Source organism: Trichomycterus rosablanca, chromosome 24 (assembly GCF_030014385.1).
Source record: "Trichomycterus rosablanca isolate fTriRos1 chromosome 24, fTriRos1.hap1, whole genome shotgun sequence".
NCBI lineage: Eukaryota > Metazoa > Chordata > Actinopteri > Siluriformes > Trichomycteridae > Trichomycterus > Trichomycterus rosablanca.
Genome location: NC_086011.1, coordinates 5,789,248 through 5,814,329, shown reverse-complemented (window position 1 = coordinate 5,814,329; position 25,082 = coordinate 5,789,248). Strand labels below are relative to the sequence as shown.

Here is a 25,082-nt window from a genome sequence, read left to right as displayed (position 1 = left end):
ATCCCTAGTGCATGTACATGTATTCGCTAGTGATTAGTTAAAGGGTTCCCTAGTACCAAGTATTATGTGATCCTTTTATCAACAAGCAATATGACATTCCATTGGAAAGCACAACTCACTTTACTTAAACACTAAAATTTACACAGCTATCCTCCGGTCATTAAAGGCGCTGGGTCTAGTCAGGGCATAAACTATCAGACTGACTAACCTCTGAGAATATTTAAAGTGATTCTTTTTAGAAAGTGCATCCCATGCAATGGTGCATTACAAAGTAGCCCTTTTTAAAAGAAGCTTTGCAGCACAGGAACATTATAAGGAACTTTTCTCTCATTAAACAGGTTTCATTTAAAGATCTGCAGCGGAACCAAGTTCACCATTTGCTCACTTTGCCTAATTCAAAAAAAAAATGTGATCAAAACGTGTGCAATTATTTCTACACTATATTATAAAAGTCACTGTTAGACATGAGTGACATAAATGTTATGATCTATTAAGACGATTTTGTGTACATTTTATGTATCTTTTCATTGTCAGATAAGTATTTACTAGGAAAGAAGAGAAAATGAAACGATTGATCAAAATTAAATTGTATTAACCAATTAGGCACTTGTTACAGTTAGTAACAATTGAGCTGTATCCAAACGTATCAAGATGTCAATATTACTGCTAGCTTTCTTGCAAGTGGCCCATTTTGCCCCTACTACAAAATGTTTTAATCCAAGAACTAAACAAAGCTGAACAGTGAGTGCTAGAAGTAAATAATCCCAAATGAACTACATCTATCTATACTATATACTGTATATTACCTACAACCCCAAAGCAAACCTCACTACTGAAAGAAGCTGGTATAAAACTATTGGTTTTAAACATACATTTAAAATATGCATTTTTTTGTAGACCGTTAGTAAATTAGCTTGCAGATTTTTCCCAGCTTTAAATGTGTTTTACACATGCAAACCCCAGTGCGTGCTATAATTATATAGGTCTATGTGAGGTCAATAAAATTCCACTAATTTAAGGCATTTCTAAAATCCAGTTCGACACCAGAGGTACTTCAAACACAGTGGGATTATTTTTCCAGTCAGCATGGTTAAGTGGACAGGACTAAATTATCATGCACACTGGAAACACGTTCTCATTCCCGTGACTGCTTAAAATAAATGGCATTTACTAGATGTGTTTAAGCAAAACGTCTCCTTTGTTAAATCTTTCTTTAGTCTGCTTCAGGTTTTAAGTCTTCTGTATTTAATGACCCATAAAAGCAGACGCTGGATTGAAAATTCAGATATCCAAGACTCTTAGCTATACTACAAATTCACAAATTAATATGTCACTAGGGTTTTTATGTGTCCTTTTATTTCTGATGGTGTTGTGTGCAATTGGGAGTAGCCAGAAATGATCTGCTCCTGTTCTACACTTGATTTTTAAATCGGTGCATCCCTAATGAAAAAGTTTCACTGATCAGTATCAATCTGCACACAACCTGGGACTTTAGTTATTATAATTTTTTTTTTTAGTTTTTCTACTTTTTGATAAATTAATACAAAAAACAACAAACTCCTAGCACAAGAGATCATTAGAACGTTTTAAGTTTACTTTGTTGAGATCTGGTCACAATTACCATTTTTCACTCGAGCACTTGGTGGTTGCGCTTCCTACATCACTTTTGCTGCTTTTGAATTCTTCAAGTTTAAGTTGACCTTTTTTTCTGCCAAACGTGACTAACCGTAAAAGGGGCTGAACATCCCCATTGAAAAATAATGAGGATTCCTGTTCTGCCGCAAAACAAACAAACATAAAATGTAAATCATTACATACCAATACTACAGCAATAGTATTATGAGTTAAATCATAATCATAGTGGCTATTGCAGCCATAATAGCACAGTTGTCATTCTGCTACTCATAAATAAGGGCTTGTGAGGTTCCGCACATGGTCGGTGATCAGAAGCATCAATCGCCTACGTCTGTGTCCCGATCGCCGATCAACCACAGCATGTGAAAACACAGAGCCAGGAAGCCTGTGCCCAGTAGGTCGCCCAGGGCGGTCAGGTAGGGAATGGAAAAGTTATCAGGGTCCATCCCTCGCTTCCACATCCACTGCACCATCCAGTCAGCCAGGTAGAGCAAGACCATCACCTGTACGAAGCACCAGGGGTGAGTTACGATTAATGCTGTGGCATTCAAGTCGTTTAGTTTCAAGAACAATTTGGGAACCTTTGCTTATGAATCGTGGCTTGATCTTCAGCCAATGATTTTTAGTAGTAGATTCTTTACTGTCGCATGTTTTCCTTTTCCTCTAATCTAGTCATATCCTATTCCCTAACTGTAACTTCCCCACCCTGACCGACAATGGCCACAGACTTGATCCTGCATATCCCGGACCTGCCAAAAACAGTGTCCCACAGAGAGCAGTACTTTATATGAAGTCATGCACTACTATCTGTGAATCTATCTGTGCAGTTGCCTTGACCGGCTAGCAGAGGCTGCAATTGCAACAGAAAGAACCTGTTTACCCATTTTGTCCCTCAGATACAGCCAATTGTGTCCGTGTGGGCGCCAGGCTTGAGAGCTTATGATCTTAGCTAACATTAGATTTTCGTGCACCCTAAACAGCTGACTCGTAAGTGACGTGCAGACTTTAGTCAACCCACAAAGCACTGCTGCTAATAATACTGGTTTTACTTCTAATTACCTGGAGGAGTGCAGCAGTAAGGTAGAAAGCAATAAAGATGTAAGTGAGGGTGGTGTGTCCCGCCCGAAGTAAGTTGATAGTGTAGAGGAAGACGAGGTGACCGGGAGCCACCAACAGGAAGAGCACTCTAGCCGAGCGAGAATTTAAACCTGTGTAAAAAGAAGCGGTTAGAATTTAGTATGTGTTCATGAAGTGTTCCTGCGCATAAAGTTGAATGTCCTCAGGTCAAGAGTCGTTTACCTGAGCCGAAGAAGGTGCTGCAGGGTGTGGTGCATTTTTGTGGAGTAGCATTGGCCTCTGCGATGGGCAGGCCGTTCATGTGCAGGTATGTAGAAATCCGACTAGCCTGCACTGCCACCAAATTTCCAGCCACACCTGAAACAGGGACATATTACAACCTGTTAAGGTAAACTTACCCAAACACAAAATGTAGTCGGGCTGCCAAATCTGCTGTAACATAAGCTGATGCACAACTTGCACATTAGTCTGTATTAGGAACACAAAGCTTGAACCTTTGGGCAATAGAAAAAGTAATATAGGGTTTTGTCTTCATAGCAGCCACTGAGAACTGTATTCAGGGCAAACTTGTTTTTGGTGATTCTTGGATTACACCTGACCATCCACATGAATTTCCAGTTTATGTTTCTATCCAGACCTTTGCATGGAGACCACTGTTCCATGTACTTTTTACAGAATTGATCTTTAAATAAACCTTTATGTCATACATTTTATTAATGACAAATTATAGTTGCTGGTGACACTTCCTCTAGTGAAGCACGCTTGACATTGGACACTGCCCTCCATGTTTTCGCAGCTTATTTATAGAAAACCAATTTTTAAGTGGACATCCCAGCCAAAATTCCAATCAGCAGACCAGGGCAGTTTGGATTTTATTACAGACATTGGCAAGAGACTTTTACTTTTTTGTACATGCAGTCAAACCAGCTTTGTTTATGTTTACAGATGCATTCTCTGTGCCCGTATAGTTGGTTAAAATCACAACAGATTACGTAAGCTGCAGTGACATGTTTTCCTTTACTTTGATCACAATGCATTCTTGCATTGTGAATGCGGCATTTCCATGATCTAATGTTGTGGTGTCAACTAGGCTGAAATTCTCACCATTGATGACAGGAGTGAACACTGCCATTCCAGCATAGTTGGGATTAGACACCGTCTTGTCCAGAATGAGTCCACCAACACTGAGAGAAGAAAAATAATACAATGTCATTAAAAATAGTCAAACAACAAGAGTGGATAATGGAACGATTGAGGTGGTGGATAAATAAAATAAGTAGGCGATGTTCTGTACCTGCTGATTGCCATGGCAATGATGACAGGCTCCCACCCCGAGTAGAGCACCTCTCGGGTGGAGGGGATCCGTCGGGCGATCAGGATCCAGATGGGTGTTAAAGCGACAAAAAACACACAAACCAGCGGGTTGGCGTAATCGTTATAATCTGTGTGGAACAAACAAGGACAAATTTCTTAAACTCCTCATTGATTTTAATATGATTGAATTTCTGAATTTGTATATACAAATATAAATAATTTCTAATCAATAAGGCAATAAAGATGTTTAGAATAGAATTTTATAAAGAACCATTTGAAATTAAATGAAAAAAATATTAAAAGATTAATAAAATGAAACCAAGTGTCAAACATCAAAGTAAAAAATTACTGAGTACATTTATGGTAACGGCATTTAGCAGATGCTTTTATCCCAAACGACATACAAATGTGACCGAATACAATGCGAGTGACTGAAGGTTAAGGAAACCTTGAAGTGGGTGGGACTTGAACCAACAACCTTCTGATCATTTTGTCCAAAACCCTAACCACTGAGCTACAACTGTCATATAAACTGGACTAGTAATCAGAAGGTCACTTGTTTAAGCCCCAGCACTGCCAGGTTGCCACTGTTGGGCCCTTGAGCAAGGCGCTTAACCCTCAGTTGCTCAGACTGTATGTCCCAGTATTGTATTTTATTTATATTTATTTAATAGATTTTTAACACTGTTTAAAACAAAACAATAAACTTATTATATGAGGTGTCCACATACTTTTGGCCTTATAGTGTTTGGCCATATGTTTTAAGGCCATCGTGTTAACACAGTGCCTGCAGATTCGTGAATTTTACACAAACAGTTTTGCAACCAGGTGAACTCCAGGATTCAGACCTCCAGCCCACACTGAGCAAAAGAAAAGTACTGGTTCTCTAATTAAAGAAAACACGCAATTACTCTTAATTAGCTGTTTTCATTCTCTGAAGCAAATGACAGTAACTACGACTTGCAAAAGCACTGATTACATTCAAATTGTGGCCACAGACAGCACACACGTATTTCTATTTCTGTGGTACGTTTATGTACTCTTACTGAGCACTTTATTAGGTACACAGACCTGAGATGTACACTTAAACTGTATAGTGAGTGTAGCCTATAAAGTAATGAATAAATTTATGTAGGTGCTTGGGTGGAACAGCAGTCTGTTACGCTAGCCCACCACCACCCATTTTTGACTGCTCCTGTATTAGTAGTGACCTATATAGTGCAGGCAATTTTGTGTGGAGTGTTTCCATTGGTAACAGAAATTCTGACTCACAAAATACTGCTAATTTTACTATAAAAGTCCTCACAGACCACAATACAACGTAAAAAGTCCCTTTGTAGAGTCTGTGGTTACAGATCTGAGTCATCCAGTGATCAGTTTGTGTGCGAAGCCAATGATATACTGTCAACGACCTCTTTTTAGTTAAATAAATGAAACCATAAAAATACACTATTTAACCAAAAGTTTGTGGACACCTCGTTTTTTAGAGGTTAGGTGTTTGTCACACCAATTGCTTACAGGCGTATACAATCAATTATGTGCTTTCAAGTTTGTAGCAAGAGTTTGGGAAAGGCCCTGAGCATAAAGTGAGGTTCAGAAAGACGTGGTTTGACAGGTTTGGTGTGGAAAAACTCCAGTGGTCTCCACAGAGCTCTGACCTCAGCACCATTTAAATACTTTTTTCTCTCTCTCTTCTCTATTCCCCTCCCCAATTTTCTTCCCTAATCTAGTCGTATCCAATTACCCTGACTGCGACACTGATACAACCCTCCACTGCTGACCGAACAGCTTCGCAACCGACACACTAATTCTGGTTGCTTTACCCAGACAACACACCCAAACATGAAGCTAAAACAACTCCAGTGGTTTATAAAAAGGAAGTTTTAAAGCTTTAATCTATCAGAGACCTTCATAACTTTTGGGAATAGTCGAGAAGATTGGGCCAAAATTTAACTACAATGCTACATAGGACTAATTTCATTCATTTGTGGTTTCTAAACCCTTAATGTTTAGGCCTCACCAGTTTGTTTTTCGGCCGTTGGTGTCCCTACACACCAAACCTGTCAAACCACACTGGAAACATAAAGGGCCTTTCCCAAACCGTTGGAAACATTTTTACATAATGAATGTAAGGTTAAACACCTTAACTTACTAATTTGAATGAATGTCCACACAATTTTGGCAACTATAACACACCTGCCAATAAAAGCTTACAGGAGAGAACGGTGCTTTCTTATCTGTTGATACCCAAAATACTGTGCAACAGATTTCCCAGAATCCCCTCACTTACCCAGTTCCTTGTAAAGTCCCGTGCTTATGCCGGCTAGTAAGGCTAGCGTAATCAGGTCTCCGAGGCTGGCTGCAATGGGTGTGGCCACATTGTCCGGGTTGATGCCAACCTTCCTGGAGCCGATGATCACCCCGATCATGATAAGGCCTGTTTGTGAAGGAAATATTGACCATGCTGGTGTTGAGATGAACAGGAAAATGTGTAATTTACACACAATGAGAGTGGGGCTGTTAGGGAATTCTGATGTCTCCTGTTCCGGGTGTGTATTACACATTTCCACTGTAATTGAGGACTGGTACTTATTTTGGAAATGTTATGTTTGAAATAAAATTCCATAACAGCTCCTCCTCCCATCAGCATGTTTGGATAACGGGTACTAAAGATTGGCATATCGGTTACTAAACTAACTTATCTTATTTCTATTAAATGAAGGACATGTTGTGATTAGCAAAGAACAGAAGATTCTCACCTAACAGCAGGGAGGCGATGAAGGCCGTGGCTACACTGCTGGCACAGAGCAGAACAGCGTGACCTATCTTAAGGTGGCCCTCTGGAATCCAGCCGAAAATGACAGCAGCGATGGAGGCCAGGAAGCCCACCACAGTGGCCTGAACCTGTGATAGAATCATGAGATACAGTACATCTCACACTGCTGTTTTTCTCTTGTGTACATTCTTATGTTCTCAAGCAAAAACGGGCATTGCACATTAGCTGGCTAATACCAGCCGTACAGTGAAACATGGTGGTGGTAGCACCATGCTACAGGGGTGCTTCTCCGCAGCAGGGACCGTAAGACTAATTGAAAAATGGATGAATGCAGACAAATATAGAAACCTCCTCCACACATGCAAACTCAAAGTTTCAGCGCCAAAATGACACCTGGAGCGGCCTAAACTGGTCAAGCCAAAGTCCAGACTTAAACCCAATCAAGCATTTTTGAGGAGATCTGATGATGGGCTTGGGCTGCTAACCAGGGTCCTTGAACAGCATCGAAGACCCGACCCATTTTTCCGTCCAGTCTTTTCCCACCCTGCAGACTTTAATGGCCAATTTTGTCTGCTGCAGGCACTGCCAATTATGCCCACTAGGGGGCGACCTGTAGTGACCTGTAGCAGTGCTGAGTTTCGAGCTCGGGGGGTTCAGGATCCCAGCACAGGTGCACTAGCGGATTATCCCACTTTGCCACCTGGGAGCCCCGCAAAGACATTTTAAAGAGGACTTTAAAGAGAAAAAAAAATTAGACCTCTTTGTTTTATTATGTTTTCACTCCATCATTACGGGTAATTAAGTGTAGACCGGTGGGTAAAATGACAAATATGTACAGGTAAAATTCAAATCCTGATTTTAATATTACAAAAAAAGCTACCATGCTAAAAACAATAGATGACATATACACAGGACGTCCATTTTTATTCTTAGAAAGTCTCGTACCTGAATTAGAGCGAGGTTTCCGATGATCATTTTCCACATCTCCTTGGCTGTGTCCATCTGTCCAATGTTAGCCTGGAGAGACAGAAGTCAGGAGGTACATGTGAAGTAGATCCCATTATAGAGTAACCACAAAAAGCTTTCTACTGTGTGGGCAAGAGAGCTACGCCGCTAATAGCAAAGCTTTAATATTCACCGTGCAGGGCCATTACTGTGTTATGATGTTTCAGCACTAGTTCCCTTCAATAATTTATTCTCATATAATTTATGAATTATTTAGCATTGGACCTGGTTATAATACACAATGTATGCAAAATACGGCTCTTGTATTTAGGGGTCATCACAGTGAATCATTCTGGTCTGCAAATCTGACCTGATAGTTCTTTTTTAACACTAGATGCCCTTCCTGATGCAGCCCTCTTTATTTTTATCTAGACTTGGGACCGGCACTGAGAGCGCAATGATCAATGCACCTTCCAATGGCCAATCGCCAATCATGTCTGTGTAGACACCCGGCTAGCCAATAGTCCATCTAATTCCATCTAATACTCATTGTTTTAAAAAGGGATCTCCAACAACCTCAAGACCAGGTGTCCACATACTTTTTACTATATACTGTATCATCATATTATATCTTCATATCATATAATCCAGTCCTTCTAATACTAATATTATAAGTTCTGAGCTGAGTATCTACCTTGGTGTTTAGACAGTGAGGATACCCAGTGTTCACAGGGTTTTTTTTCAGGCTTTGTTAGAACAAACAGTAGTCAGTTCTCAGGACAATAGGGGAATTGAGCTACGGACATACACGGATCTGATCTTCCTTCTGCTGCCCGACCCCACTTATCTCATCTCTCTTCTCTCACTACTCTCTCTAGCACCAATGCTGAGAAGTTTAGAGCTCTGCGGAATAGGATAAGACCCGGCATGGGTCACGGAGTGTTAGAAATCCTCCTTCCTGAGGTCCAACCCAAACTCTGAGTAATTTAACAACAATGCACGATCATATCATTTACAGTTGAGTGAACTTTGTCTATTATTTTGGTAAAACATCTAACGTGAGTAATGCAGAAACACATTCTGCTCAAACTAAGATTAAAAACCTCCAAGCTCTCTGCATGTCCTGACCTTTGCTCGATACCCTTGCTGATAAGGGAGAACCAGAGTCTACCACACACCATTTCTGACACAGATTCTTACAGAAAGCTCTGTAAGAACATTTACAGAGGATCATACTACACTCTCCACCACCTTAGTCAACACCTCAACCAGCCCGAAGAAGTCACTGGAACAGCAGCCAAGAAGCAATTTCCTTTTTTCAGACACATCCAACCCTTATTGTAGAGCACTAACCCAGACCAGTGGCTCAATTTTGCTGCAGAATCTGGTAGAACCTATGTGATAAGAAATAATGTTTCTCTGCACATTTCCCTCACCACATTTCTGGCTATAGGAAGGCTGGGAAGGAAATGTCTGTAAGGAGATGGTGCCCATTCAGTCAAATTAGTATTAATAAGGTCAGAGATTAATTGCAAAACAGGTCTTCCAGTCCAACATCAAAATTCCCAATTTATTTCCAAAAGGGTTGAGGTCGGCAATCTGTGCAGGCCACTGAATATTTGTTTTTACACCAAACTTGTCAACCCACAGTCATGCTGGAACAGGAAAGGGCCTAACTTAATTAGGAGGGGTGTCCATACACTTTTGACCATATAGCATAAATAAAGTAAATATTTCAAATAGGACCTGTCAAATAAAACAGTAGAAGGGTTAAGTGTATGTTGAATTGTAGTGTGTGTGGTTAAGTGCTTTACACCTTAGCAGCACTGACCAGTGGCCTCCCACTGAAGTATAGTGGATGTGTAGCTTTGGCCAAACAGGAGAGGCGAGACAAAGGCGTGAGGACGAGGCAGGAATACGTTTCTCAAAGAGTGGCCTCTCACGGCCATCGAGCCAAGCTTCTTTCATTATTTTTCAAAGGAGTAGTAGTGCTTGGGCACTTCCTGTGAAGCCCTTCGCTTTCTGTATTGCAACCAGCATATTTTTAGAACCTAAAACGTTAGTCAACACAGTGGACCAAATTAATTTACCAAAGAGTTTACCAAGTAAATCAGAGTCTGATCATTTCTCGTGATTGCTCTCTGCTATTTTAAGACCGGCTACAACGCTGGAATATCAGCTACACCGCTATGTAACAAATATCCCTGGCAACAGGACAAAGGTTGCCGAGGCCATTCTGAGTGGGAAGCGCCATATGTGGATTATCCTGGTACGTTGTGTGGGGGGGAGCGGAGGCCCAGGGAACTGAAGGAAACCGGTCTTGAGCTGGTGCCAAAAGTTTACAGTGCCTCTCTTCCGCAGCATGAAATCTGACGTGGTGTGAAAAGGGAACTCCGGCAAGTCTGGCACCGATGCTGTAACTAGCAGCCATCTGAAGCTAAAAGCTGACCGTGCCCGGATAACAAGCAACGAGATAAGACGAGGGTCATGTCACAGTGTGTAGGTGGAGGCAGGCTGCCTGACATTCCCCCATACAGTCGAGATAACCCGTACACTGCTGTTGGAACAGCAGACACAACTGTGATCTTTCCGACATGGCCTTTACTCATGTTACCAGCTGGTTAGTAAAAGGTGCCAGTGTTTTCTCTGTATGGCCTTCAAACATTGTCCTTATCAGGACTTACAACTTGTAAGATAATGAGACTGTAGAAGAAAGTCAAGATGTGTCTACATGTGTGTGAGAGTACATGATGGTCTGCAACTCTCCTTGGCCAGGACATGGCTAAACCTATATAAAGAGTCAAATCAATGAAGGGTTCTTTGACTAGTGTGCATTCCAATCAACCTGTTTCAAAATTTGCACCTCAAAGCTCGATTGAACCGAACTGTTAAGCACATGGTAAAAGTAAAAGCCAAAATAAGCATTAAAACCTCTAAAGCCAATTACTAGGCAAGGCTTGTTTGACTGTGGACAATGTCACATGTTGCAGCAGTCGTTTGGTGAAACCTGGATTACATCTGTCCATTTGCAGAAATTCTTTAAGCATTAGGTGACTCTGGGTTTTCTACTTAGCCTTGGCGAGGAACAACATGAATGTGTCGTGTGCTTTTCAATGGGTGAAGTAAAACTAGCCCTATTAATATGGGCACAGAGAAGGCAGTCAATCACTAATGAGGAATTGGAAGACATGGCATGAAGTTACGGCAGTTGCTGTATGATTTTATCCTGGATTACATTCTAAATTACAACGTTTTTTACAGGAAAGAAGTATGTATTAAACATGTCATGGAAAAAGAACAGTTGCAGAAATGACTGAAATCTTAGAACTGTCATGAAATGCGTGTAAACTTTCAGTAAAACTTAAAACCACAAGCAGATTTAGGGCAACGGCTACAGCGGGAATACTGAGGTGTTAACCTTGTATTGTGTGGTTTACACAGACCTACATGTGTTGGAACCACAAGCCTTAATTTCACATCACTGCTCTACATTTTAGTCACAGTCTGATCATCTAATAATCTAGTTATTTTATTGGTGCTGCTGTTGGTTGGTGGTGTTCACCTAATCATGAACCTGTTAATCATCTCATTCCAAAACCAGGGACATTAACATGAGGTTGCACACTACTCAACCACTTGCTGCTAGAACAGCCATCAGCATTTTTTTTGGTCAGGCACAGATGCTGGATTAGAAAGTCTGGTCTACAAATTAATGTTCCAACACCAAGGGCGTAGCCATGAACAGAACATTGTGGAGAGTGTCCCAAATTGTAAAACATTACTGCCCTTTAACTGTTTGGGACCGTGACCGATCCTAACATTTTCTAAGCTAGTCAGTGGAATATGTTTATTTAAAATGTTTACATCAGTATACTGGTGGGGGCATTTTGAGCATCTTTGAATATTGGGGAAGGGCTTCCCCCCAGTATATATTATGATTATGGCACTGTCCAACACATCTCAAAAGTGTTCAGTGACATTCATACCCAGTCTTTGTAGACCATCTGTGCAGAATGGTGCACCAGCAAAGGGCATTTAATTTATTGTATATGATTAATTTATACCCCTGTTAGAAATAGGTGTGATTGCTACACCTGGACTTAATCACTGAACTTAATTCTGTTCACACACTTGCTGATGTTTGGTGTTACCCTTCCTTGTCTACTTACTGTTAAATTTAGAGTAAAAGCAGCAAACAGAAAAGGAAATAAAGTAAAACCATTTATGAACATTTTTAAACCTTAAAAGCTGAAAACACAAGTAAAGGAAAAGTAGCATAAAGGACAAATCTTGTGCTTTCGAGAAATATCGATAGTTAGAGCAACTACTTCTTGTTATTCCACAGTTACATATTTTTAACACAACCAAAATTTTACGACACACAATCAGATATTTACTGTAGGCAGTTGTAGCCTAGTGGGTAAGGTACTGGACCAGTAATCAAAAGGTTGTCACTGTTGGGCCCTTGAGCGGGGCCCTTAACCCTTAATTGCTTAGACAATATAACGTCATAGTTCTGTAATTCGCTTTGGATAATGGCGTCTGCTAAATGGCAAAAATGTAATAAAAATGTTAATGTAATGTAATACTGTGGAAAAGATTTTTCATTCAGACTTGCAATTCACCCGTGTTACCACCAGACGGCACTAGACATCCACATCACCTATTAATTATATTTGTCTGGTGTCGTCTGCTGATGAGTGCACCATTGAGCTGGTTTTGTTGCTTCTTAAGTCCTCTCTCTAGTCCCGACTGATTTTCTGTCGACTGATTTTCTGTGGGTTCAGACTTAACTAGATTTACTGAGACAAATTCAGCGTGCCTTGGATCTGCTGCATAGTTACCAAAGCAGCATCTGATTGTTTGAACTGAGCTGGCTGATCAAGGCGCCTGCATAGCAGAACAGCGTGTCCCAAATGTCTGCAATACGTTTGTAAAACTCCGCCTTTGGCAGGTGAAAAGAAACGGCCAGTGTAACTGCTGTTGGTCTCAAACCACAAATAAGGGATGGCCGAACCCTAGCCTGTAGATAAACACTCTCCAAGGTCACACATTTCCGAAAGATCAAAGCACACCTAACTGTTTACATGGCTCAGGTGTCCAAAGGTCAAGCTCCAGTAATAAAATTGTACTTGCTTGAATGAATAAGAAAAGCCACGCAGAAAGTCATAAACTGGTAGATATTGATTTGTCTTATTAGTGTTTATTGCCTTGGTCTTCCAGGAGGTTTATCTTTCTCCAGGTATTACTAAAGGTCTGATATTGTAAACGGTCATAAAGAGAGTTAGATGCATCAAGTTATTTATACACATTCAAACCCTCTCCTTAGAAGGTATTATAGAGATGTGTATGGAGTTAAACGTAAATATACAACAAGAACTCTCAGTAAATTGAGAAAATATTTATTGATACAAGCAATTGTGAGAACAAAATATTGAGTGTACTATATAAATTGTGTACTATATATTGCACTATTACAGACTAATTAATTAAACTAATTATTTTCATTAATTAAAATATTATTTTAATATGTTTTCATTTAATACATCACAGAACTAAAGCAAATTAATGGTTGTTATTGAGTTCCCAATGGTTTACTCAAGTTGTAACCCAACTTTAGGTCATACAGCCTGGCAGTGGGTTTTAAGATCAGCAATATGATGTTGGGGTTGAATAATTGGGACATGCCAGTTGTAACAAAATATTCTGCTACTCTAGTAGCATTAATTAATCCCCAAAAAGTTGGGACAGTAGATTAAAGGCAGTGGTTATGTACATTCACAAGCATTAAATTAAAAATTTTAACTACTGATTGTTGTAATTGATGCCTGTAACATATTCCAAAACGTTAGGACAGGGAGAATGTAGGGCTGGGATCCTTGTAGAATAATAAATGACAACTTTCCACAGGTAAACGGGCAATTAGATAACAGTTAACGCTATCACAACTGAGCATAAAAGTAGCATTAACAAAAGGCTTAGTCATTAACAACCAAGAGGGGGTCGAAATGACCTACTTTGCATGACCTAATAGTTTAAGATGAATGTTTCTAAATGGCAAGGATTCCGCCATCTACAGTCCATAACAAGTAAAAGATTTAGAATCTGTTTCACATACAGAATATGGCTTGACATGGTCTCAATAAAATAAACAAAGTTAAGTACCCACAGACAGTGGTCCGAGGAGGGACAAACTGAAAATGCAATTTGGGCCACAGTAGCCCTTCTGGTTGGTCTCTACCAGTTTTAATCTTAATGCTACTGATGAGGTTAATACATCACAACACTGTGACAGTGCATTGACTGGCCTGCGACTATGCAGCCCCATACACAGAACAGCTTAAAGTGCTTGTGCTAACTCCTGTCCACTGTTAAACCCCACCATGGGCATACATGCGCCAGAACTGGACATCAGAGCAATAAGAGAAGGTCAGCTGGCCCGAGTAAGGTAAAGTAATGTTGCCCGACCTTCTGGTAATTCCTGGCACTCATGAACTTCATGTTAATGGTTTTGTTGAAATGGTCAACCAATCATTATGTAACTACAGTGACCAGTGCATGATCTGATACAGAAACGATCCATTTTCAAAAGGAAAACTGTTACTTACCGCTGTGGAGAGTCTAGAAGCGAGTGTCATCTCTAGGTTCCCCTTGAGGCCCAGAAGAGCTGGTACTAGGATGAAGACCTCATTCACCTCGGAGAAAACCTTCCAATGCTGCAGACAGAGATTTGAACATTTTTATTTCATTTAATTCTAAACATGCCGTCGATAAATGTCAGATCAACAAGTACAAGAGAATGATGGATTATCAGTGACCTTCATTACTGTGGTGTTACTTAGTACGGCTCATCTGATGGATATTAAGCCATTAAAATCCCCTGTAAGAGCAAGCTGACGCATTACTATGAGTGCATTAGAAATACACTACATGGGCAACAGTATGTGGACACAGCTCCTAATTATTGATTTTGGGTGTTTCAGGCACTCATATTGCTAACAGGTGTATAAAATAATAAACTGTATTGTGTTTTTGCTTCAGTTTGTGTTGCGCAATATCCAGTTTCATTTAAGAATATCAAAAATATAAACAAATTACGCTGCACAAAATTTTCGGCTGACCCGGAACTCAAAAGCATTATTCGACGAAGGTAGATCTGATCCTTCACTAACAGCATCCATTTGAACCTCGTCCAAGCCTAATCCTTCAGTTTCATCGCAGAGTCGATGACTATGGTAACTGGCAGCCACGGCTATTTTTTGAGCTCAGATGCAATGCAGCAGCGGTCTTATTGGATCAATATGTGGAGAAAGTGCTTATCTTTAGAGCCTGCCTCAGTGGCGCACTGCAATTACAGCACTGAAGTTACACAACTCAATCAATACAAAGGATTCACCGGGCGCTAATATGATAGAAAAGTGCTGAACTATTCAGCTGAAATGAGACACTTTAGAGTAAACAAAAAGCAATTCTCTTTAAAATATAGCAAGAATTATACTTTGGGGTTTTCTATCTGGCAGGCTCTAAGGAACAGGCATGTTTTAATCTAGGCTTTTTTTTTTTAAAGTAATCCAGGTCTTTGGCAGAACATGGGCCACTCTGGAGGAAAAAAAGGCTTTAAACTTGGCTATTTGCCACATTGGCTCTGGCTTTCTTGTACCAAGAGCCCCTCTTCTCTTGCTGGGTTCAGAGATATATGGTGTTGTCTCCCGGGAACTGTGCTGCCCCGGCCAACGCAGCCTGAAAGCCTGGCTTCTGTGAACTTGCAGGTTTGTAGAGGCTCAGATTGCAGTTTAAGAAGCTTAATATATATGGTCACAGAAGAATTCAGTGACGCATCAGTAGCAGAGAAGGAGTGTCATGGGGCGAGTTACAGTGCAATAATGATGCACCACTAGCTGATCAGAAATTGTGTTCTTCTAATGTTGTGGAAAACAGTGAATCCAACGTGTATTGACACCACTGAACACCTCTAGAATGAACTGGAACCTCAGTTGGGCACAAATTCTTATATACACGCCTATTCCATATTTGTTGTATCCATATTAATGCCCACTGGTTAAAAAGGTGATGTCAAACAAGCTCATGGTCAGGTGTCTACATTGATTGGATGAAGATTGGAAAGAAGCATTTATGGTAGAAATTCAAGAAATCCCTAAACTACTTCTATTGTTTAAATTACTTCTATTGACTAGGCAGCCAGACGATAGTTAACATCATAGACCAATCGTTTTAGAAGCTGGTTTTATGTCACCTCACAGACTCATTCTTCCAGTCACACCACAACGGAAAACTCCACTTCCTGATTTCCTACTATGTTTTTTCCACAGACTAAATCCCTCATTCTGGTTTGAGTTCCACAACAAAACAACATGGATATTTATAGACAATAAAAGCACACCCTCTATTAAAAAAAAAGTGTTAAACTAGGTGTCAGAACAAGCTGTAGAAAGTGCTAGACTCTGATCTCATAGTCTTTACAGGAACTACGTACTCCGAGAGGACATGGCTGCCCACGCTTGTTTATCTACTCTGATTCCTGTAAGAATGGGGTGACAGTCTGGATGTGGTAGACCCAAAATGGCTTCCTGTGGGAGTGTGGAGAGACTGGCGTGAGGACTTCATGTTGAGTCTGTTTTCCCGAGGTAAAAATAGGCCAGCCCACTGGGGACGCAAACAGTTCTCGCCTGGCGTTCGTCAAACCAAACAACACAGACTCTTTATAAACAAACTTTCTAACATTTGTGGGTAGATGAACGTATCATTGATGTTTCTGTGCTGTGGTTGCTAAGCTAATAACTTCAAACACCTTTTGTATGGCTAACTGCTATTTATTACATATTCATAGTGTACATATTCAATCACCAAAGGTATTTACACCATGTGGACAAAGGTTTTTCAATATCCTTCCTAGTTATGGAGTTTGTGTTTTAGCCACAGCCATTACTAAAATAATGTATGAAATTAATTTTTCATAAACATATAAACTGAGATAGATATTGACATGGTTTGATGAGATTGGCATGGAGGAACTTTGGTGTCTTGACCAGAAGGTGAGGCAATTTGATGATCAGTGTTTTGGAATGGGATGTCCAACAAGCTCATGGTCAGGTGTTGACACACAACGAAATACATAAAAATAGATAGAAACATTTAAATACACTAATGTAATTAAATGCCTAATAATGAAATAAGGTGAATTGGTTGCTATAAATTGTCTGTAGATGTCTGTAATAGACTTAAGTATATGTTTTAGTTGCTCTGTGATTGACTAGTTCTCAGTTTTATGCCCATCATTTCAAGGTGGCATTGACCTGACCAGGATGAAGTAGTTAATGTAGATAGTGAATCAATGTATAAATAAACAATGATTTAAGCCAATAATGCTATGTAATGAAAGTGTGCAGATTCTAGAGCCAACTGATTTTTATTTATTTATATTCCTTTACGTAAGAGTATTCTCTAATCTACAAGAGACATCTAACCAAACATTATGCCAGCAAAACAGGTAAACAGGTGATGGATGCTATTGCGTTTGGGTTTAAAATAAGAATTTACGAAAGGCTCAATAGTATTTGAGCAAATGGCCCAACAGAAATCATGCATTCCATATTCTCCACATATCCACTAACCATGGTACCATTAATACTGATTAACTATAGAATAAAGTTTTAGCTTTGGCAACTTAGCATTCCAGATAGCTAAATGTAAGTGCAAGGCCTGAAGTGTATTAAGTGTAAATTATTGCAAAACGTTTTGAAATACAGAAAAATAACTGATTTAATACAGATTATATGAAAGGAATCTATCATCCATTAGCACATTAGCACAGCGTCATCATCTAGTCATGATTTGCTAATAAGTTCTGCGAGGCACTGAGGCTGTTTAGAAAAGTCTAGTTTTTTTTTTTTTGTTAGGGTATAAAGGCAGCGGCAGATTAGCACTTAGGGTACAGGACAAGTAGTCAGTACTCAGCAAGGCACAGCTGTAAGTTGAATAGCAAATATAATTGTAAATACCTGACATTATAAACCCCAAAGTACTGACAGCTATGCAAAACATACAGTTTAAACAAAAGTTTAAACTCCCGCTGGTCAAAGTTCATGTTTTGATGATCTTCTAAATGAACAGTAAGTTAACTAATCTTCTACTGACAACCTGGTAAGGCTGTATTCTCATTTCACACATAGTTTGTTTCAGGATGGGTTCCCTAAATCAACCATAGTCCAGACTGGGATGAACATACTAAAGATAAATGCATACATTACAATGTTTTTTTTCTGTTAAATCTGTAATCAGTAAAACAAATGACTGATTCCACTTTTGTGGCAACAGATTTTTGCCTGTTTTAGCATGACAAGGCACATAAACACTGGCTTTTACATCAGCAGATATTTCTTACAATGCTTTTTCATAGACATCTTGCAACTCCGAAATCTTGTAAAAAGCCATTCTAGAATAGTGAAGGCTCCTTATAATTGTCCGTGGCTTAGCAATAGGATATCCATCTAGCTTACAGTCATGTGTTTAACAACTTTTGGCCATAAAGTGTAAATTAAATGAACTAATTTAAGACAGCTTGTCATATTTTTAGAGAATCCAACTGTAACTCCAAAAAATATGCAAACTTCTTGCACTGAGGCTGGATTATTTCCATATTGCCAGAATGAACGCAAGTACACATCAGTTCAAATGACGTCTGCTGTGTTTCTTGTCGCTTGGTGACTATTAACATCTCAAACTGATCTTGCTTTGCATGATTCCCTGGATAGTTAACTCGCTGAACAAACATTATGCACTTATTCATAATTACCCAAGAAGGAAAAGCAGGAGCTACTTAATTCTTTTTAACATGACTCTCGATTAACATACAGAATGTTTACTCTGCCTGGTAGAAGTTCAGTCATACGATTCACGTCATATCAGCTGAATATTACTTTCTCAAATGCAATAATATAGGTGTTGGAATCTTCAGATAAGAGATGATTCGATCCTGACTCACTTCTGACTCATTGTTATAATGTAATTATAAGCATATTACTCATCAATAATGCACCCTGCATTCTGACCATGAGCTTGGTGGACATCCTATTACAAGACCAAGGGCAGCTGTAAGAGCTTCAGTCGAATTAGCATTTGTGACATTTATATTTGTGAAGAGGCCTGGCCTGGCTTGCAATCGACCTTTCGAGTCATAACAAAGATGTTCAGAGGGGTTAAGGTCAACATTCTGTGCAGGCCACTGGAGGATCTTTACACCAAACCAGTCAAACCATGTCTAGTCAAACCAGTTAGTTAAGGTTTGTGGACACCTCTTCTAATTACTAAGTTTGGGTGATTCATCGCTGGACGCCAGCCATTGCTAACAAGTGTAAAATTGGGTAGAATCAGTTTTTCATTTCATTTTGATCAACCTCTTTATCCTGGTCAAGGTCATAGCAGGTATGGTTACACCAGAAAACAAGGGGGCAGGGCAGGAATACCATGGTGTATTCCATCGCAGGGCTTCAGCCATTAGACCTAGGTCTCAGCAGTGGTGATAGACTGCTGTGCCACACGAGTGCCTTAATATCAATTACTTACTACAAAAAATGGCATGTGACAGCAGTTTGATGAAGGATCCTTCCAGTTCCAGCATAATTGTACCCCTTTATACAAAGTGTGGTCCACAAATGATGTTTTAACTGAATGGCCTCAACTTCTCACAAACAAAGAATAGTGGAGGCTTCTCAAGCCACAAAAAGAGACCAATTAATGCATATCACTTTGGAACTGGATGTCCAACAAGCTTATTATCCGGCATCAACATACTTTTGGGCACATGTTGTAATAAGCAATACTAATAATAGCAGTTTTAAACACTGACCATTTAAAATCATTCCATTTCATAATAGCTCTGAGGTTTGGCAGCGTTTCAAAGCTTAAAATACATTCACTATATAAATTTTTTTTTTAAAGGGACTTGTGTCTGTTCTTATCTCGATGAACGTGGCCAGTTAGTTTAGGAGCTAATTCTGGCTTTGCCAGCTTTCTTAATGCAATTAAACTACAATGCAGTTAAACTAAACCTGAAAATTAAAGGGTACATAATGGAATTAATGAGATTAGTTATAAATGTTTGGGTAATGGCAGAATCCTAATACAGTAATAAGCTAATGTTTGGCTGATGAGAGTTGCTATTCTGTCTCTAAGTGTTTTACCAAGACTGTGATGCCCCCATTCTAGGCAAGTGAGCAAGACAATCCAGATTTTCTAATGCACATTTAAATTAGGGCTTTGTATCTACATGGTTGTGTTAATCTGCAAATATAAGATGGTTTATATTTTAGTGCTAGAACAGAAACAATAATAAATTACAGACACAAGTAAAACCAGGGCTGTGTAATATGGTAAAATACAGTGACGAAAAACAACCAGCCACCCACCTTTTTATTATTTAATATATGTACAGTGCATAAATAAACTTTAAACTTGAGAATAAATTAAGCTTTTATTTTTCATTTTATGTAAGTTTTACCATCGCTTTATCCTGGTCAGAGTCACAGTGGGTCACTGGGAGCAATAAATTAATGTACCACATAGCCAACCATGTCTGTAAGTAGACGTTCAACTGGCGACAGCACTGCTGAGGATTCGAACTCTGGATCCCAGCGGTAGTTGGCTAGTGCAATGAACTATCGTTCCTGCTGCCTTCAAGTAATCTTGCAATTCATTTTAAGTGACTGTAAAAAGTTGATAATTCACTGGTAAAAAGTTAAAGAAGCCAATAAGAAAGGTGAGAAAGAAACCTTTACTTTCCTGCACCATGGTTACTACTTGTTACTTACCAATGGCAACATCTTTTATAAGCATCTATAATAATCCAGAAGTAGAGATCATTATTTATTTAATCAAAACACTCACCTGAACTATGTCAAGGACCATTCCAGCAGCCACTGTCCCAAACCCGGCCAGCAGGAAAGGGAACACGACCTGTAGTCCAATGGAGAATGATGTCTCCTTTAGAGGAACTGGCGGCACTGGGCTTTGGTCCGTGCTCGTGTCATCACTCTCATTGCTTTGGCTGGTGTTCTCCAGCAGTGCGTCCTCTTCCCTTTGGCCCTTGGCATTGGGCCGACAGTCAATCACCACCACCTCCGTCCGCTCGTTTTCCGCCTCTGGATGCTCAGGGAAGGACGTCACCTCCGTGAGCTCGTACTCTACGGTGCTGGACTGCCTCTCCTCGACCCCTTCGGCCAGAATGACCGGGTGGACCGAGCCGTTTGAAGAGATGAAGTCTTTCTTCACCTCTATTATTTCCGCCCCCGCGGACATGTCGGACAGTTTGTCTTGTTCTTTCGACCAGAGGACCATGCGGAAGCCTTGGAATTAGGAGTTTTGATGAAGAAAACAAGAAACTGACAGACTGCTTTAGTTAGACTTCACTTAGATCAGTGCTTTACCTGATCTACAGCACTGATCTATCCCATTCAAGAGGTAGATCCCGGCTCCTGGCAAATTAAAATTTGCCCCCTACAGGTTGAGTAAAAGAGGCAGGTGCTGTAGCCCACGCCAGGCTTTGCAAAAGATCCTGCCTGAACTTGGGTAGCATACAAATTAGGTTCCCCATTCACTGCTATTTCATTTAAGGCAGACAGATAAAAGTGGGGTGCATTTTAAAAGTTCTAAACACAAGCAAAAGTCTGATTTCCTTACAGTTCTATAAGTTTAAGTTATAAGATTTCTTAGCTTGAGAAAGATCCTGTTAAATGAAGATCCTTGAACTGCCTGTCCTCTTCTGTGTCCTGCTGAAGGCACTTGACTGAAATGTCCCACACTACTCTGTACAGTTGCACTGGCTCACTTTACACCACGTGGATCCTGAAATGTATTTAAAGGTTTTCAGAGCTGGGGGATTGCATTACAAAGCTCAGAAAATGTGCGTAAGGCTGGCTTGTCCCGTGGTCACCTACGAAACAGAAAAAATTGATATGTATTAGAGTACAGTGTAAGGTGTAGGTTTAGGATTGAGCTGATCCAGCGCTAGTTCCTTTACAATCATGTCTTTTTTAGAAGGTAAAACCATGACCTTTACTTACAAAAGTAGGGTTTATTAGCCATACTTCAATAAACACTTTTAAAATGTTTTAGAAGAATTATAATTAGGATAATATTGATATATTCTTTCAATATTATATTAAGCATATTAGTATCAACATATAGAATCAGAATATGGCCAGGGAAATTCAGATGTGAGTGGGCATCATATAAAGTTGTGCAACAACTGCACTGACAACTGTAGAGGTGTTTCTTTTTTACTTTCCCATATTTATAGCTAGGAAAAAAATAATTAAAATTAGCAAATGGAGTGGTTGTAACAAAAAAGTTGAACTTTTGAGCATAAGTTGAGCATTTTAGCAATGACAAAAACTAACAACATACCATTTGATTATTTTAAGAAACCAAATGTGGTTTGTCTGTCATTGGTGTAAAAAAAAGCTTTTCGAGACTTCCTTTTTAGGGATGTAAGTAAAAATGAATTGTTGCCATTAAGTTACTGCTATCTGGATGAGTTTTACGTCATACATTTACAGTTTAGGTTACAAGTTTACATAATAATGATGGTCATGGCAGTTCTTGTGCTTTCATAGATTTTAAGTGTTGAAATGACTAGATTATTGGAACATATTTTTATTTGTCAAAAAAGACTCTCATGGGTCAAAAATCTACATACAGCACATCTAAAATTTGATCTCTTGGTTTTCTGCACCAAATCGGTTGACCTTCCTGACTTGAAAATCTCCAATGTGACTTTGCTATTGTAGTCTGATGATGCAAACTGACCCAAGTTTTATTGACATAGATTAGACAACCAATAGAAGTCAATCATAATCAACATGGAGACAGAGAAAGAAGTTGCCATGCTATACTACACATTTACATAGCTTTTTTTGGACAAAAAATGATGCATTTTTACTATTTAAGCAAATAAAAAGAACAGTTGCAGAAACCGCCGTGAAATGTTGTGTAAACATTTAACTTTAAACTAGTCAAAACAAGTCTATTAAATCTACTTGATGAGAAATATAATTCTGTTTTATAGGCCTTCATGGGAGTTGCATTGGAAGTTTGTTCCCTTCTTCCACACCGAAACTAAGTCCCTACTTAGTAGTCTAATCAAATACAGCCAAGAGCGACTGACAAGTATAAATTAAAACAGTTGCTGCTGGTTTACCACTCACATGTAAGAAACATTAACATCTACTTATTTATAAAGGGTTCAGTGTTCCTGTCAGATTAGTCATTTAAAATGCACATTTTATTTTATTATTATTATTTTTTTTTTTTAAAGAAAGTTAGACATCCAGTTGTATGTGAAAGTTTAGACACCTCAGGGCAGAATGTATGTACTGTTGATTTACTATACAAAAAAAAGAAGAAAAAAAACACATCGTCTTTAGGTTAACAATGGAAACAAGCTACACATTAGAATCGGAACTTATTGATATACTGAACAAAAAGTGACAGGTGTAGCAAATATTTGTTTTGTCTCATTACAATACATTTTACAAACAGAAATTTGGCAAAACAGGTTGGCACTATCCATGTTCTATTTTTTGATCATTATACAATCAAGAAAATCATCATAAGCCCAAATAGTGTGATCATGAACATTACTAGACATCCTAGAACTTATTGTTAAGAGTTATAAATACGTTAACTGTAACAAATCTACATATCTGATTAAAATCACATTGAGATGATCCATGTTCTATTTTTGGTCATCATACAATCAAGAATATCATCATGAGCCCAAGTAGTGTGATCATTACCATTAGTGGACATCCTAGAACTTATTATTAAGAATGATAAATACATTAACTGTAAACAAATCTACATATCTGATTAAAACCAGATTAAGAGATGATCCATGTTCTATTTTTTGGTCATCATACATTTAAGCAGTGTAATCATGAACATTACTGTGTTAGATGTACTGATCACACAACGTGACATCAGATCTTCAGTAAATATGAGATGTAATTTTTTTAATTAAAGTAAAATTAAAGATCTGCTATTGTGCAGTAATGTGTATCTAATCAGAAAGCATGAGGCTGTATAAGAACCATGTTCTTACCTTTCAGAGCTGAGTGTGATAGAAATGCAAGGCACACACATTCACAGTGAGTGTGAGAGCCTGAGCGTGTCGGGTATCCAGCGCTGCGAGAGCCGCTCCGCATGCTTTATACACCAGCAGCCTGGCCGGATACGGGTTAATCATTAGCGCGGGTTAAAACATGCACGATCCGTTACATGGCTTCATATGACGCTTCTCGGACTCTGCGAATCTGTGTAAGCCGCGCTAACAAGGAAGTGCCGCTACAAGAACCTAGATCTATAATATATAGCCCGCAAAGTGAACCAATCGCGCCACCGCTCGCCCACCGCGTGTTTGGGAACGCACCAGCTCCAGTGTTGCGAAATCCACACCACGTGATCACACCGGCCGCTCGGTAGGAGCGCGGTCTGCAGCCTATAGCGCTCTATACAATACAGCTGCAGTCAGAAGTTTACATACAGATGTGTGTGTGGGAGACACTGAGGGGAACAAGTGTTCAACCACTTCTGTTTCTTATTTTCGTATCTAAGACCCAAACTAATAGACCACAGTTTCTAATAGAACAACTATATTGGGACATAAAGGACTTATAAGGTCAGTGGTAGCCTAGTGAGTAGAGCTTTGGGCTATCAGTTGAAAGGTTAAGAGTTTAAATCCCAGCTCTGTCACTGTTGGGCCCTTGAGCAAGGCCCTTAACCCTCTCGGCTCCAGGGGTGCCATACAACGGCTGAACCTGCTCTCTGACCCCAACTTTCAAACAAGCTGGGATATGCAAGGAAAGAATTTCATTGTGCTGTACATGTGTATATGTATATATGACAGATAATATAGTGGTTAAGGAACTGGACTTGTAATCAGAAGGTCACTGGTTCAAGCCCCACCACTGCCAGGTTGCTGCTGTTGGGCCCTTGAGCAAGGCCCTTAACCCTCAATTGCTCAGACTGTATACTGTAACTGTAATTTAAGTTGCTTTGGATAAAGGCGTCTTCTAAATGCTAAAAATGTAAACGTATATCTTGGCTCAACATGAACAAAATACATCCTTTTTGATACACCTTTTATACAACAGGTAGTTCTGACCACTCAGTCTCAGATTGGTCGAAAAGCACCCTAACTGTGCTCATAACATCTTATAACATTAAGGTTATACTCATAACAAAAGGTTTTACTACAGTAGGTGTCTTGGTTGCTGAGACTTTTCTCTCAGCTTTGAGACAGTTTAATCATTAACAAAAA

The 25,082-nt window shown here is 39.4% G+C and overlaps 1 protein-coding gene across 1 annotated transcript; it reads right to left on the bottom strand.

The window, feature by feature from the left end:
- Positions 1–599: 599 nt before the first annotated feature.
- Positions 600–23,939, bottom strand: slc41a1 (solute carrier family 41 member 1). The gene is made up of 11 exons (XM_062986280.1): positions 23,865–23,939; positions 20,651–21,695; positions 14,356–14,463; positions 7,748–7,819; positions 6,786–6,930; positions 6,317–6,463; positions 4,007–4,154; positions 3,817–3,896; positions 2,935–3,069; positions 2,695–2,843; positions 600–2,138 (listed from the first exon to the last, which is right to left on the bottom strand). Exons 2-11 carry the CDS (start codon positions 21,098–21,100, stop codon positions 1,953–1,955), a joined length of 1,620 nt encoding a protein of 539 aa, XP_062842350.1. The 5' UTR covers positions 21,101–21,695; positions 23,865–23,939; the 3' UTR covers positions 600–1,952.
- Positions 23,940–25,082: the final 1,143 nt, after the last annotated feature.